The sequence below is a fragment of the Plutella xylostella genome, chromosome Z (assembly GCF_932276165.1).
Source record: "Plutella xylostella chromosome Z, ilPluXylo3.1, whole genome shotgun sequence".
In the NCBI taxonomy this organism is placed as follows: Eukaryota; Metazoa; Arthropoda; class Insecta; order Lepidoptera; family Plutellidae; genus Plutella; species Plutella xylostella.
Window position 1 is genome coordinate 10,120,628 of NC_064012.1, and position 16,160 is coordinate 10,136,787.

Consider the following 16,160-nt stretch of genomic DNA (forward strand, 5'->3'; position numbering starts at 1 on the left):
ACCACACATGGCAGTTTTGAAATTTACCTACGGAAATACAAATAGCCAAGTGGGGTGGTAGCATAATATTTATGAATCGCCTTTGCGAAACCACAGACAACACCATATTTTTACCTTGACAGCTCCTCGTTGAGTTTTTATGTAATCCAATAGATGGCGTGTTAAGTGGATTTTTCCACCACAACAAGCTACTAAAAAAACCGACTATAGATGGCGCTAGTAAAACCTTCATAGGAACTAACAGCACTGAATTTTTTAATACAAAAATCTTTAGCATACAGACGCAAGTGAACTTTATCTGAGTTTCAATGTTGTAAATAAATGTTAAAAGTTTGTTTAAACATCTGAAATTCATTGCGCTGCGTTTCCGAAGTTCATTCTTCAGGCTTGCAAGTGCTGTCTGGAATACAGGCAGGGCAGGGGTAGGTACATCACAATGGCAAGCAATGGTCGTATGTAATAGTTTGTGTCTCTAAGATCTTATAGGACCTTATCTAATAGTTTGTTTACTTAGTTAGCTATTCAATTTTGACGAACGTATGCTGCACCTAACATGGTCCTCCTCGCTTTTCTCGTCGTCGCACCAGCCATCTTGAGGTTGAAAATATTACTTACCTACATTTAAGTCTTATTATAGAGAGCGGTGGTAGCTCAGTCGTGTAAGCGCCCGCTCCTCACGCAAGAGATGCGGGTTCGAACCCGGCGCTGACATGTACCAATGAGTTCTTTTAACTTAAGTACCTACAATGTATACCATCGCTCTTAGGGTGAAGGAAAACATCGTGAGGAAACCTGCATAATATATCTAGATCTAGCACATCTAGATATGTGAACCCACCAACCCACAGTGGACCAGCGTGGTGGGAAATGGTCCAAGCTTAGGAAGGCAGTTCAGACCTTGGGGAAATGCACAAAGGTTCCACTCGAGACAGCCAGGTGCAGGTACTTACACCCCCATAAGAGAATAGAATAGAATATGTCTTATTATCCGGGTCTTCGCAATATCCAAGGATTTTCGCTAAAATTCGAGTTATCACAATCCTTCTGAGACATAGGTACCTACATAGTTTTTACTAGTAGGTACATGTTAGACATGTTGCGTAGGATCATTGGCATACTTAAGTGCCAATTTTGCTGCACTTTGATGAGTAATGTGTCTGAAAACCCAGCATATTACACTCACGGGCAAAGAAAAGGTTCCACTGAGAAAAACACCAAATTACTTCTAAACTGAAAAGCCTAGCTTAATGACGCCTTCTGCAACATTGGAGTACAGAGCATCAGCATATACTTAATCAACTAAAAGCGATGATATTTTGTTTAAATTTTAAATTAAATGTTTTAAAAAAATGGCGTTGTTTGGTGTCGGCATTTTGTAGTTGGAACTTTTTCATTGCCCGTGAGCGTATTATTTTTTCCCTTTTTTGTTTTGTCTAAAATAGCCATAGCACATTCCAACAGCAACGAAGTTGCAGAAGTAAAAGTTGCATTGCAGAAATGTATGTTTGTCTCTTTCATCCGTATACTGTCAAAGCCAGGCTTTACAACAACAGGTAACATTAGCCTTCAGTCCCTCTCTGCATCTCAGCGTCTAACAAAAAAGTTATGTCCGACATTTTGTAATAAAATTGAGCTTTTGTAAGTTTCAAGCTACGAGTACAACTTCCGCAATATTCAATATTTTGAACATAAAAAGTTTAAAAAAAACTTTTATTTGCGGTTTTATCTTTTCTAATGAGATGATAATACCAACCTATATTTCCAATTTTGCAGGACTTTAAAATGTACGCTGATATGGAAATTGCTGTAATAACCAGTACCGAGGTAAGTACTTATTATTTTTTTGTTTTTTTACGGGAGGTTCCTATACATATAGGTAAGTACTATATAATATGTAGTTGTAGGTACCTAATTCGCTGACGTGTCAGGTGTTCTAACTTAACTAAAAGGTTTCTCGTAAAAAAAATAAGAAAAGGTAGATATTTTCTATGTACTAAGTTGATATTCTCAAAATTTGCTGACTAGAAATGTTTATTTTTATCAGATAGGTATAACAACATCGAAATTAAATACAGGGTTTAATAATTTATGCATAACACTGTTAGATTAATAATTTTATCACTTAGATACTTCTTGTAAGTCATAAGTTCTTACTTATGTTATTTTGTAAAACTCGTTCATTACGTGACTATCTTGAGTGCACACTTCATCATCATCATCTTGAGTGCAGATTTCGATAAGTACAGAACTACAGATAGAGCCAGGCCGAGATTGGACCCACCTACCATAACTGTTCCAAAAAACATTCCCATATCCATCACTGCATCATAAACAAACGGAATGATACAGTGATTACAAATTATCATAATCATTCCGACAATACTCAGATGCGCTCTCTACCCAGTGCAAAAAAAGATGTTGGTATGTATTGTCTCTGAGATTATTCTTTTATGAAATTGGTTGGCCCAGCCTCGGCCAGCTTCGAAATTTGGCTCATGATCATTGTGCTGCATATTATATTATGACACACCAAGTATGTTTCTAGGAAACCTTTTCGGTATTTGCCCATTTTACCTCTCTGTAAGACCAAGGGTACCAAACCAAGCGGTAGGTAACCTCATTCATACAAAAAACATCGGGATGGAATTATATGATGAAATAAAATTGGTAAGTAAGGACAGTATTTACAAAGTTACAGCAGGTCTAAATGTATTTTTTCGGTTTTCGGCTCTACCTTCCAATAAAATTTTATTGCAAATGATCATTTCTCATTATGTAAACATAGATCTGCCTATTTTACTAGGTACATAGGCTGGCACATACATAGTATACTTACCAGACCATGCCTACCTACATGCATGGTATCTAAAGAAACGGCACACTACCTACTTCACTCTGTACGTAGATGACTGTTTTACATGGTCAGTGTTGGTGGCTTGGCAGTATACAGGACGAGTATCATATATAACAAGGGATGGTGTTACTATCTAAGCTTTAATTAATATAATTATATTCTAAGTAAATAATTCCTGTACAATATTTACATCTTTGGCTGCTGGCTAGTGCATAGTGATACCTATTAACACTATTTATACGAATTATAACGCATAATAAGTGACTCGTTGTTGTCACCTTCTAAATCGTGGCTAATCCGGATATGATTGATCAGTAAATTTCATTAAGCCCTAATTTATATCTTATAAACATTTGTATCCTTAATTTTCGCTTTATAAATCTATTAACAGTATATAAACCAGAGTTAAAGTTATATTACAGTTTTACAGTCATTAAGTTAATATAATTATTATATTAAGATACAATAGGTGTTCTGCTGATATTGCTACATTCTGGTGTGCGTCAAATCTAAGTGCTTCAAACCGCTTTGGCCATCGTCCAATTCTCAGACGGGGTTCGATGTTTCAAAGTAGTCATGGAAGAACCTTCTCGACATGTCAGTGGCCTCTGTCCAGGAGGCGGCGTGGGGCGGCGGCGGCGCTCTCTCGCTGACGAGGGCGACCTTGGGTCTGCGGCCGACCCGTCTCGGCAATCAATGGTCCGTACTGAAGTAGGAGTTCTGCATGAGGTAGAGCTTGTCTATAGGGTTGACGACAGCGCCGGTGCCGAGGTTGAGGGGCTCGTGCGGCGCGTGCGCGGCGTGCGCGTGGTGTGGCACCTCCAGGTTCTGAAGGCTCATGGTGTCGGATGTTCCCTCGTCGAGCTGGTCGAAGTTGCTGCCGTCGAGGGATATGTCTGATGAACAGAAACTGTCGCCCGAGTGCGCCGGGTAATCTGCAACGGGAGTTGAGCCGGTTGTTATTTAGGATTTGTCATCATTGAAATGATTTTAAAGAAAGATCGAACTATTGTTAATAATATTATAATAGAATAATAATTGTGTGGACATCTCACACACTAATAAGTAATAAGTGTATCGGACGAAGTGTATTTATGTCCACATAAACTTTAAACAGTCGGACCGGGAGTTGAACCCAGGACTTTCGGCATAACAGTCAAAGGTCACTAACAACTACACCATTTTACTACATATACGGTCGTCGGTTCTTATCATAATATCAATAAGGTACCTATATGAGTATAAAACAACATACCATCAGGAGAATATGGCAGATTAGGGTTTAGTGGTTGACTTGAAGCAGAGTAGGAACCATCGAGACCTAGATAGTTGCCGTGCTCGCTGGAAGGCGACTCCTGTTTGATACTCTTCTCGTCCTTATCTTTATCTTTGTCATTGTTTTTATCACCGTCTTGTTTAGCTTTCCTCTGTATCTTCTTCATTTTGGCTCTCTGGTTCTGGAACCAGACCTGCACGACTCTCACGCTCAGGCCGGTGTCTTTAGCGAGGGCTTCTCGTACTTTGCGGCACGGTTTGGGGCTGACTTCGAAGGAAGCTTTGAACTGTCGTCTCTGGGCTGAGGTGAGAATGGTGCGGGGGCGCTTGGGGCCGCGGCGGCCGTCGCGCGGTCGGTCTGCCTCGTCCAGGATTATGTCATCTTCCGCGTGCTGCATCAAATACATCTCCTTCTCGAAGTCCTGCCGGCAGAAGATCTGTCCTGCTCGCAGCACATACTGCTCGCCCTTCTGCAGCGGCTGGCAGCACATGACGCACACGAAGCACTGGATGTGGAACACGTGCTGCTGCGCCCGCATCACCATCTCCTGAGGCAGCAGCCGGTCGCCGCAGCGAGAGCATTTCACTGCGAACAATCTGCAAAGGGGAATTATTAAAACGGGCGCGCAACAGCGGGCGATACAATTCCAATAACGCAAGATGTATTCGCTGAGCGTCACAGATTCAATTAATCGGCCGATTCAATTCGCTTGCAGGCGGGTGGGGGAGTGTCGTGGGGTGATGTGGCTTTTATAGTTAGTTACCTATCGTAGTCTGGTTTGCAGTATAGTTTGGAGTTTCTGGTGTAGCAGGTGTGGGCTAGGGGGCAGCCGCAGACGCAGCAGCTGAGGCAGTGCTCGTGCCAGGACAGCTCGCCCACGCGCATGAGGTAGCGGTCCTGGATCTTCTGGCCGCAGCCCTCGCAGATCTCCACGATCTTCTCCCGCTTGATGCTGGCGCTCAGCTCTGTCGACAAGAGGGAACTGGTTCAGTAGCGCGCGGACAGACAGCTAGGTATTGATGATCGCAAGCGGTATTATAAAATGGTTCCTTATGGTCTGCGTACTTCAACTATACAGGGTCTGTTGAATTGACATTCGCTCAGCATACCTACCTTATATATTTTTATTACGATAAAAAATTATAAGTCGGTTAAATAGTTGTGCCGTTGGATACTGACAGGTTCCATATTGATAATATTAATGCAGGGGTCTTAGGGCGCCTTCAAATTAGTCGCTAAGTGTCGCGTGACTGCAGCGCTGCTGCAACGCTGCAGCCGCGCTGCTGTCAAAATCCATATAAATTTTGTAATTTAAAAGATGCGCGACTGCAGCGCCGCAGCAGCGCTGCAGTCGCGCGTTAATAATTTATATGGAATTTAGACAGCAGCGCGGCTGCAGCGCTGCAGCAGCGCTGCAGCCGCGCGACACTTAGCGACTAATTTGAAGGCGCCCTTAGGTAACTAGGTTATAAGTAGGTAATTTTTTTAAAAGTAGGTAATAGGTTCGTATAAAATTTGTTTTTTTTTGTAAAATACTCTTGGATCCCTAACGTTGTCAATCACAATTCAACTACTGAAAAATCACCCTAAAAGGTATGATGTCCACCTGGAAATCTGATACAATGAGTAGGCAACGTTCCTTGTTTTTTTTTTTGCTATTGGTAACCTACATTACATTATATTTGAAATAAGTCTATATTTAATTACACTGAATACCCACTTTTAGAAGCATTTATTAATAACTACCCTTTTGTTACAGACAGCAGAACGCGGCAGAACTAACTACAATTTTAGAGAAATCTTTATAGACATTACAACGAAAATCTAGCACACCCAACCATTCCACAGCGAACGGTATCCGTCCTATAGCCTCTACATGTAGAGGTATAAGCTCTACAGACAATCCGTCCAAATTGTAATGAAAAAGGCACGAGATTCCCGGGGCGAAAATATCTCTAGAGCGTCTTCGTACGCAGGTTTCTAAGACATGAGGGTAGGTAGGGTGGGCGCCTCGCCCAATAGGAGGGAGGGGCGTGCCTACAGGGTCACAGGGGTCACACCGTCATGCCCAAGTTGGGATCAGGCCCAGGGTCGAAACAAAATGTCGGCGTGAAACAACGATTCCCGCGAATCGATGAAAACCGGCGCGCCGGTTATTGAGCGATTAGCGTAGCGTTATCAAATTGTTATATTGTTCCGTTTCAATGGTACCGGTCTTTGATTGTTTGTTTTGGAAGGTTTCCGCTAGATTGGATCCGGAATCAAATAAAAATTCTTATTAAGTAGTGTGCCTGAATTTTTATGGAGGTATTTGTATGTATTCTTTAGTCTGTTGTAATTTTTTAACTTAGCTTTTCGAAGTACTTTGTTTGGTAATTGTAAAAATAAAAATTTAAATTTAACAATTGTTATAGCAAAAACTCAGACCAACTAAAAAAAGTTCTCTAAAAAAGTCTTTACGTGGTCTGAGAGCAAAAATTCAGAAAACTATCTTTTATCGAATTTTATAAAAGTATTTTAACGTTACCCGCCGCCGATGCGACATATTTTACTCGAGAAAAAGTTGGAGAATGTCTGGTGCATAAAGTAAAAAAGTTAGGTAGGTACTTAATTAATAAAAAAAGCCCTAACTAGGGTATTATTAGATCACCTAGAGTGTCTAGTTAAGCGAAGAAATGTAATGAACTAGGTATTTTACAACATTTTGCACTTTTCAATAAAGTGAAAGAATTTACAAATTACGTGAGGCTGTACGGTAAGCGTCTACCTATCCATATCGGACTAAACGGATTTTCTTAAATGTATGTGAAATGGGAGCGATGCATACGATGCCGATAGGTGGATGCTTAACTTGATAACCGAATTTTACCAAACAGTACTGACTATTGGGGCTATAATATAAATAGGTCTAGTAAGGCATCAGTATGGCCTGTATCATCAAGAAAGATATTATAGTGATGGGCACGGCACCTGAGTTCAGCCCTGCGGATCCCGGGCCTAATGTGTGCCTATCCTATAAACCTACTAGGAGTTTATCCTTATTTATCTGTGTTATCTAACAACCAAAGAGGCATATGGCTAATTTTCTTATATCATAATAAAGATAATAATTAAAAATGTTATAATATCCCTTATCCCACTCCTGGTATTTTAAAACAAAATAAGTAAGTATACCTAGGTACCTGTTTTATTTAATACTAGATATCTTGCATGATGCAAAATGTAAGAAATTTTGTCTGATTCAAAATAACTATAGCTACTTAGATAACTTCCTTCTCAGAGCCTACCTGCTATGACTATTTTGTATTAAACCAAAAAAGATTTAATATATTCCTACTTTACCGGGTTTTCAGCAATAATGTCTCATCTACTCTACTTTTATTTGTAATTGCTGGAAAATTAGAACTACTTATAGTACAAAAAACATAAAAGTGCAGCTATAGATATAATAAACTTTTAGTTCGTTTAAGAGTCAGTCTATTCTTGAAGTATACACAGTATACCTTTATTTCAACTACTTATAAGATAAATTGCAAGTAATCTTACTAGTCTACAGAATGTGTAAGTAAATACCATAGCCATCTCTACAGATGCCTCAATGGTAAGTGCATGAGATTCTTCTCTTTCGAGAAGTACGAGTATACTCACTCACGAATGATAAAGATCCAATCACAATTTTTTCAACATTTCTTTCAAAATATGTACAATATTTACGTTTTTAGTTGGCGCAATTAAATGTAAGTATTCACTCACAATATTCATTCAAATATATTTTTTTCCGTTTAGGATTAATTTGGTGTTACCTATGTCACTGGAACTTTATCATAGCTCGTAAGTGTACTTGTGTTCCTTGGTGGTAATGTAAAATTGAAAAGTTGGTACCTTTCAACATTATCCTGAAATCCCCTCGGCGGGATTTAAATAAAACTGTATAAAGCAAATACTCAAATGTAGAGTTCCGATTCCGATGTATGTTGTTCGGATTGGGAATAATCAGCTCGCAAACACACTGAAAGCTCATTTAAATACGTACGAATTTGTCAAAATATTTGTATTTTCAAATGTGTTAAGTAGGTAATTGTGGTATGCAATCATTGAGCATGACTCGAGTCCGCATGTTCTATGTATCCAATCATCATTATTTATTACCTGCTTGATTCACTGAGAGAACATGTTTCACGAAAACCCCACCAATCATACCATAAACCAATACATAACAGGCTAACTTAAAACGTATCTAGCTCACATCTATTGCCTATGTTTATAGAAATAATTTTATTAAGACATACTTAATATATTCAGATGAACTAGATAAGATTTGATTTTAGGCTGTATTATTTTACTACTTCTGGGGCCCTATCGTGAAGTCAAAACGAAATTCAACACATTTTGAATCCGAAAATCGGCCCACCGTTAGGTTCTGGGCGTAGAGGTGATCCCACGCAACGTTTGTCTGTTCGTGCTCTCCACTAAGAACTGGTAATCCTATGTAGGTATGTAGTGTAGGCCTATTTAAAACGCTTTTGTACAATGTACGGTGGCTAGGTCTTAACTGTTAGTGTTGTGCCGAAGTGGGGAAGTGTGTAACTGGTAACTCATGATGAAGTTTTGGAACTATCTACAATAAATTATCATCCTCATCACAACCCATCACTTCCCCACCGCTGGGGCACGCGTCTCCTCCCAATAAAAGAAGAGTTTTAGGCCTAGTCCACCACGCTAGCCTTGTGGGTTGGTTGACAATATGAATAAAATTAGAAAACGGAAATAGACACTCAATAATTATTTACCAAGTGTTCAATCTGTCATTGCGAAGTAATTATCAGCGGACTCGGGTGACCATACATAGGTACTCAATGACCTAAATAAATGAATTAAAAGTAAATAAATATGTTTGCAAAATATACCTACAGGTATTTTTAGGGTTCCGTACAAAAACAACATTGTTGTCAGTTCGTCCGTCCGCCAAGATGCTTCATCTCGCGAATGCGTTCCTAGAGATATCGATCTCAAAGGAGAATGACCAGATTTGACCCGCTTTGTGTAAGTTGATGGCGACCGACCAAACCTATTTTAATAAAATGATAACAGTGCTTACTATGATATAATATTGTTTTTCTTTTAATAACATTTTGATGAATTTTACACACACAAATATAAGTAAGTAGGGTAACGTAACGTACCTTGGGACGCTTGTACCTCGGGACATTGATTGTATTTTAAAAACCGGCTAAATAAACACATTAAAATTCTACCCTAGGCATAGTATTTTACTCGCTTGGCAAAACTACTGAGTCTCGTGATCATACCAGCATCGAGTGTGTGGTGAAGACAATATGAAGTTTTTTGGAGTCAAAAGTAGCTTTTGTATAGTTTTTTGTGTTGCTTTATCTCATTGAGGCATGCTCAAAATAAAGACATGGATGTCACGTATAACTTTTCAGTTATTTAATTTTATGACATGGCAATTATCTGAAAGATTCCTAAATTAAAAATAAAGATATTTAAATTTTGGTTAAATATTGCTTTTTTGTACCTTGGGACACGATTAAATTTGTACCTTGGGACACTGTTTCCTATGGCTTTGTACTATGGAAAATGCAAACATCTAAATAACGCCTTATATCTCTGTTCTTATTAGTGCCAGAGTGAAACTAGACAGAAGAGAGATGCAGTAAATCAATAAGAACAGGGATATAAGGCGTTATTTAGAAGTTTGCATTTTCCATAGTACAAAGCTATAGGAAACAGTGTCCCTAGGTACAAACGTGTAACGTACCTTGGGTCAAAACAAGCATTTTTACTTTTATCTTAATTTAATAAAATCTGGCCACACTAAAGCTTTAGCACAAATACTAGTGATACTAGATTATATATCCTACCGAATAAAGAAAATTTCACATTAATATCTTAGTTGTACGCTGCGATAGCTTCATTCAAAGTTGGGGTAGTCGAAAATGTCCCTAGGTACGTTACGTTACCCTACCTATAAGTACTTGTCCATGGGGTTTCCAACGGTATATGATAATGTTTCTTCAAATACGAGTAAGATCATAATATAATTTTTTACACACTTTACCATTGACTTATTTATATACCTATTTGCATTACACTCTCAGAGAATCAAGATTTCAAAGATTTAGCTTCTTAATTTGGGTAGTTAGTTTATCTTTTATACCTGGAAACCTATGTAATTGGCTATATTATTAGGAATATAAGCCACACTATCTAGAAGTAAATTACGATACCTACCTACTTAAATGTACTTAGTTAGAAATGAAATGTAATAAACCCGCAAAAATAACTTTGTTCATACAAAGACTACGAAACACAACTTATGTTCGGTGGCAAAAATATTTACTGACTTCTTATTAATATCTTACTGAACCCTCCGTTCATGAGTCTGGCTCGCAATTTGTCCTATTTTATTTTCTAAAGTTAGGTATTTCTTAGGCTGCAGGGTTCCAACGTAACGCGACGGAAGCGGGAAAGCGCCTCAGTGCCTTCAATTTTATAAAAATATTATAATAACTATCAAGTAGGTAATTTGCGTGGAAAGAATGCTTCTTATTTAATAAGTGCTGACATTTTCTCGTTAAAGTTTTTATCTTTTATATATACGTAAATGAAAAGCGAGCTTAAGTGTAAAATAGTTCTGGTGCTTGGATATTTTTTAATCAACATACCTCGAAGATTTGAACGTTAAAAATTATTTAGCTACTAAACTTTTTATTGATACAGAAGCAGTAGTACAGTTAGCTTACTAATTAGTATCTATACACTTTTATATCTCATCAAATAACAATATACGAATTTGTATTAAAATATCGTTGCGTCCAACTTACAAACCGCCAATTGGTTAATTTAAACACCAACAATATTGATGAAGCTGACCGTACATAATATTTATTTTCATTATTGATAAACCTTTGGTTGAAGTTGTATTTCATCAGTAAATAAATAATTAATCATAATAATATATACTGTATTATTAAGCATTGATAAGTACTTTGAAACAAAGTTTGATTATACTTTATTTACAAACTTCTTAAAACTTAAAAAAACGTGTTTAAGACGTGTGAAGCTTTTAGAGATTTACATTATATCTTAGGTAAATATCCCTAAATATTTAAGTCTTATAAATATTCAGTAATTCAGTAATAAAGTACTTACAGTCTTAATAATATTATCGGAAAATAAGTAGGTAGATATGCTTCGTAGGTGTCTACAATGGAATAAATAAACCTTCTCTAACCATTGCCTGTAAAACATGAGTTACTATATCATTACGATTGCTAGAGTAATGGAGTTAATCCAGACGTAAGCTAACTCTCACTACGTATTTTATAATTAAGTAAGTAGAAGGTAGACCTTGTCTAACTACTAAAAAACTAAGGGCCTTACCACAAAAACTAAGACAGTATTTAACAGGTGTTTAGCGCTGTCAAACGCCTACATTCTATCAAATTTCGTTTTAAACACTTGTTAAACAGTGTCTAAAGTTTTTTGTAGTAGTACAGTAAATTATTAAAAGCCGGTATTTGAGTTTGACAAGTAACAAAAGAGAATAGTTACTTATGTAGCTGACTGTATGTAGATACGTAGGTATCTACACTGAAAATTGAAATGGGGGAATGTGTGAATATTACCCTTATAAATATAAGAGTATAGGTAGGTTTATGGATAGATATGGACATCGAAGCTTGGAAGTATTTTTAAAGGGATAACAACGTACATTTGTAGAATTTATAAAAGTTATTTTATTGTATTTTTACCGAGATCCGCATTTACGTTGGCGCTAAGAAAGATGGATGGATGTAAGGGTATACCATGCACTCATGTCATGTTCAAATAATTTACGTAAATATGGATTTTCTGAAATTATACGATAAATACGTGAAGCTACGAGCTACATAAAGATAAGTTGGAACAAATGCACAGCTGGCCACAAAAAGCGCAAGATAAGCTCGGAGTGAGTGAAGCCGGCTGGATCAATATCACTCGGGCTTGGACATGAGCGGTGTACGAACCTGTGCGACCCGAGTAGTTGAGCGGCGGCTGGTTGCCCGACTCCGGCATCAGTCCAGGGGTAATGTTCGTGTAGAACTCCAACATTTTGTCCATAAACACTGACACGCGGGCGACCGAGGGAGGTGGTCCGGCGCGGCCGGCGGGTGCTGTCACAGTGCTGGACTCCGGGCTCGGGTGCCGCGCGTGGCTCCCCCGGCAGAATCAGCCAATGAGCGCGCGCCGCCCGCTCGCCCCGCCTAACGACCGCCTCCCCAACCTACCTATCTATTAATTTACAGATCAAAGCTATGATGTTTTACCGCGCGGCTGAAATTGCACATCAACAAATTTTTCCGCAAAAATGAGAGAAAATTCTGCAGCCGTCGCGGCGCCTCCGTGGGTGCACAAATAAAAACTGTACAATGTCGCCCGACGCACCGCAACGTTCATTTCACTTATCTATGTACGGTTTCTCATAAGTTCATAAGGTAAGGGTAATAATGTTGTGTTTTAAACAAGGTGAGTGCGATGATACTGTCTGAGCCTTGTCTGGTCCCAGGAAAGCGTGTACGGTGTAATAAGTACGATGTTTTTTTTATGTTTAAATAAAATGAGTTACTTTGTTGAATAAACTTTTACTTTAAAGTGTATACTTTGTTTAACCAAAGCGGACGAAACGCGAAAATTAAATGGGTGATAGGAATTATTTCAGCAAGAATAGACCCGACGCTCTAAATCAGGTTAATTGCAAATAAGTTGTTTCAGAGCTGCAGTAGCAACATGCAAACCCTGGTCAGACATACAAGATCCTTTGGTCCGGGACTACTTAATAAAATCCATTTTTAGTACAGTTGGGTAGAAATTCTAAAGATAATTTTCTGTCTTTACTGTAGAACCCATACGTGAAAACATTACTTAATAAACCTCCAAATTTAATAAGTATTTATATTCTGTTTCCACTAATATCCAAGCCTTACAATAAATTATTCTGAAACTTTCAGTAGGGTATTCGTAGTAGCATACTTTAATACGATGTATGAAACATGTACTTTAAAAGACGCGAACGCTTCGCAATGTTGCAATTCCAATACAAAATCCCTACCTTTTTATCGAGCAATATCAATATTCCGATTGCAAATATGTATGGTACCTCAGGCATCTTACACCTTTACAATTTTCTCAAGTTTGCATTGCTATAAAATACTTACTCCAATTTTATATGACCAAATAAATAGAATGTGTTTTCTACTTTATACAATTCATTTGTTGTGGGTAAACACGTGTTTTTTTCAGAAGATTCTCACTAGAATAATCAATTATTTAATAATAAATTACCGTTAATAGGTAGTCACCTTAATATGGCGCTTGGATAGTGGTTTAGACTAATTCCCACGCCACGGGATCAAAAATGTTTTCTAGAAGAGGAAAATTTATATTTACATAGATTCCGCGAACATAATAGTAAAGTTACGTTACGTTACTGTATTAAAATGTGACTGAGAATATTCACAAGTATAAGTAAAGTAGAGTGGGCTTTTAATATAAATATGCTACGAGGCTACGAGAAGCTCGTAGGCAAATTAGTGCTACGCCGCTGTCGTAGCGCCGTCTCGTCGCTACGAACTCAAGTTTTATAATGTTGTTGTTCTTTTATTTAGTTTTGAACACACACGTTTCAATTTATGTAAAGACTATTTATAATTCAGTTCTATTTATTGTCAGTTGTAAGATTTCGTTTCATATCAACATGATTTTGTGGCGAGTACAGAACGTATTGAAAATATCTAAATCAACATAATATACCTAGATTGAACACGTATTACTTTATATTACGTATGGTTTTAATAAAATCATTCAATAAACTCTTAGTAACAACTAAACGTTCAATATTCATTAAAATATTCGATACGCTCGCTCGTTGGCAAATCGATAACTGGGATATGCTAGTAAAAATAAAATCATTTATCATATGTTGTGTCATATACAGGTTGTTGCAAAGATGTTATTGTAGGGTCGAAAGGTTGTTATTGTTATTATACAACAAGAATTCCTGATTTAAAAATCTTTTAAATAAACATTGCATAACGTTATCTATCCTGACTGCGATTTTGCAAAGCTCTGAACGGAGATACAAAAACTCATTTTTTATTTAATATTTAGTAAAAAATATCACAGAATGGCCATATTTTTTCGCTGACATTGATTGTCTTAATCGGGAGCCACTCGCTGGGCCAAGTGGGCCAATTGTCCTATTCAAATCGCACTTGTATTGCACCCATCAGCGCTGGGTAAACACCAGTGCTGCGAACATTGCCACTATGGATGTGGCGGTTTATTGTTGAAAGGGACTTTAAGCTAATGTCGACCTTAAATGTACAGTATGTACAGTGTGCGGACTGAAAGAGATAGACATAAATTAAATACCGACATTAGCTAATGATGTGATGATAATAAATGCTGCTTTTAGCTACTCAGCGTGCATCAGACATTTAATTTCACAATTTCATTTAGATAAAGGTCGATCTAGAGAAAAACCTGTGTTGTGGAATAACAGTACTTAATGCAGATAGTCTTTGAAATAATTTTGTAGATTGTAACAGTAAGTTTTTATGACACAGATAACTTTTAACATTGTGAAATATGTTCTATATAAGTTTACACCCAACTTTTAATTAATAATTTATTTATTTATTTTATATATAACTATAAATGGCGCATATCCTACGCGATCACTTCGACGCTCCACGTCTCCGTGAGCAACGTATTATATCGTGTTTTCTTTGCTCAGTCGAAATGAATAGCGCAGCGTGCGTTTTTTAGTCGGTTTGCTTCAAATATCGACCCACTTGAGCTCGCTGCGGTGAGCACTGAGCACTGAGCATGCCATGCCTTCCTGATGGGCTATATGTAGGTGCTTACTCTATATGTACGTTTTTTTCACTCACATTGTTATTTAAAAGGAAACACGCGTGATTCGCCCTGGAATACTCAGAGTGGATGATTTCATAAAGTTTGTCTTACGTTGGATACTGGTAGGTTGGTAATCGTACGATTCTCAATTTCAATATGAGAAATATGACAAATTCTCAACATGAAAAATTACCACTATAGAGACATTTTTAGAAAATAATCATTGATCTTTATTTTTTTCTAAACATTGTCGTGTGATTATGATTCTCGTCTCACATCGGCAGATATGAACTTACCTAACATCACATCATCATTCATCCTTTGGTACAACATTACAAAACGATAATCTATAAGTACTTATTTACAGTAAACATGGACGAAGAGACTAATTATTACCGAGCCAGTCTATTCTGGCAACATTATCCATCCATATTGGCAACCCTTACCCAGGGTTGTGCTCAAGTGGCCGTGAACTGTGTTGCTCCATAATAAAAGCTTATTGACAAGAGATCCTTTGTGACCCAGCCCTGGACCAGTCGATCATTCACTTTTTATATTTTATTATTTTCCTATCGAATGTTTTATTCTATTTTTATGGTTTATAATAATAGATTTAAGGGTGGTTAGGCAATGACAAGGATTCTACCTTATATTTTGTCTGCAGATATAAAGTGATCCTGTTTGGGTATTGAATTATTTAAGTGGTTAGGTTGGTAGCTTACACTCGCGAGCAATGCAAAAGTTCCAGTGACTATAGCACTAATAAATAGTTCTAATAAAGGTTGGTACTTTTTAATTGATCAAATTCAGTGTTCATACCAGGGATGGTACCTGTCTAATCTACTCAGCTCGGTACTTTTATTGCAGATTTAGTTCTCATAATCACAAATATTTGGAGCGATCGACAAAATGCCTTCCGCATTTCACGTATACCGCCAATTGTGTGATTTTAGATGCAAATCCAAACTGCAACCTATTAAAGGTATTTTGAATCCACAAATTAATTTTCAGAGCAGGTATTTTAGAAATGATGAACCGATTGATGTCCAAATCGTAAGTATTGCAATAACGTTCAATTGTGCATTGGATACTGCATTAGAATTCTATACA

At 37.5% G+C, this 16,160-nt stretch overlaps 1 protein-coding gene and 1 long non-coding RNA gene across 2 annotated transcripts; one reads left to right on the forward strand and one right to left on the reverse strand.

Annotated features, from left to right (window-relative positions):
- Positions 1 to 288: 288 nt before the first annotated feature.
- On the forward strand, positions 289 to 6,482 carry LOC119694892. Its single transcript, XR_005255003.2, has 3 exons — positions 289 to 422; positions 1,774 to 1,824; positions 5,890 to 6,482. It is a non-coding gene; the product is annotated as an uncharacterized LOC119694892 (long non-coding RNA).
- LOC105384119 (LIM homeobox transcription factor 1-beta) lies at positions 2,613 to 12,765 on the reverse strand. The gene is made up of 4 exons (XM_011554304.3): positions 12,161 to 12,765; positions 4,894 to 5,095; positions 4,110 to 4,726; positions 2,613 to 3,789 (listed from the first exon to the last, which is right to left on the reverse strand). Exons 1-4 carry the CDS (start codon positions 12,252 to 12,254, stop codon positions 3,548 to 3,550), a joined length of 1,155 nt encoding a protein of 384 aa, XP_011552606.3. The 5' UTR covers positions 12,255 to 12,765; the 3' UTR covers positions 2,613 to 3,547.
- Positions 12,766 to 16,160: the final 3,395 nt, after the last annotated feature.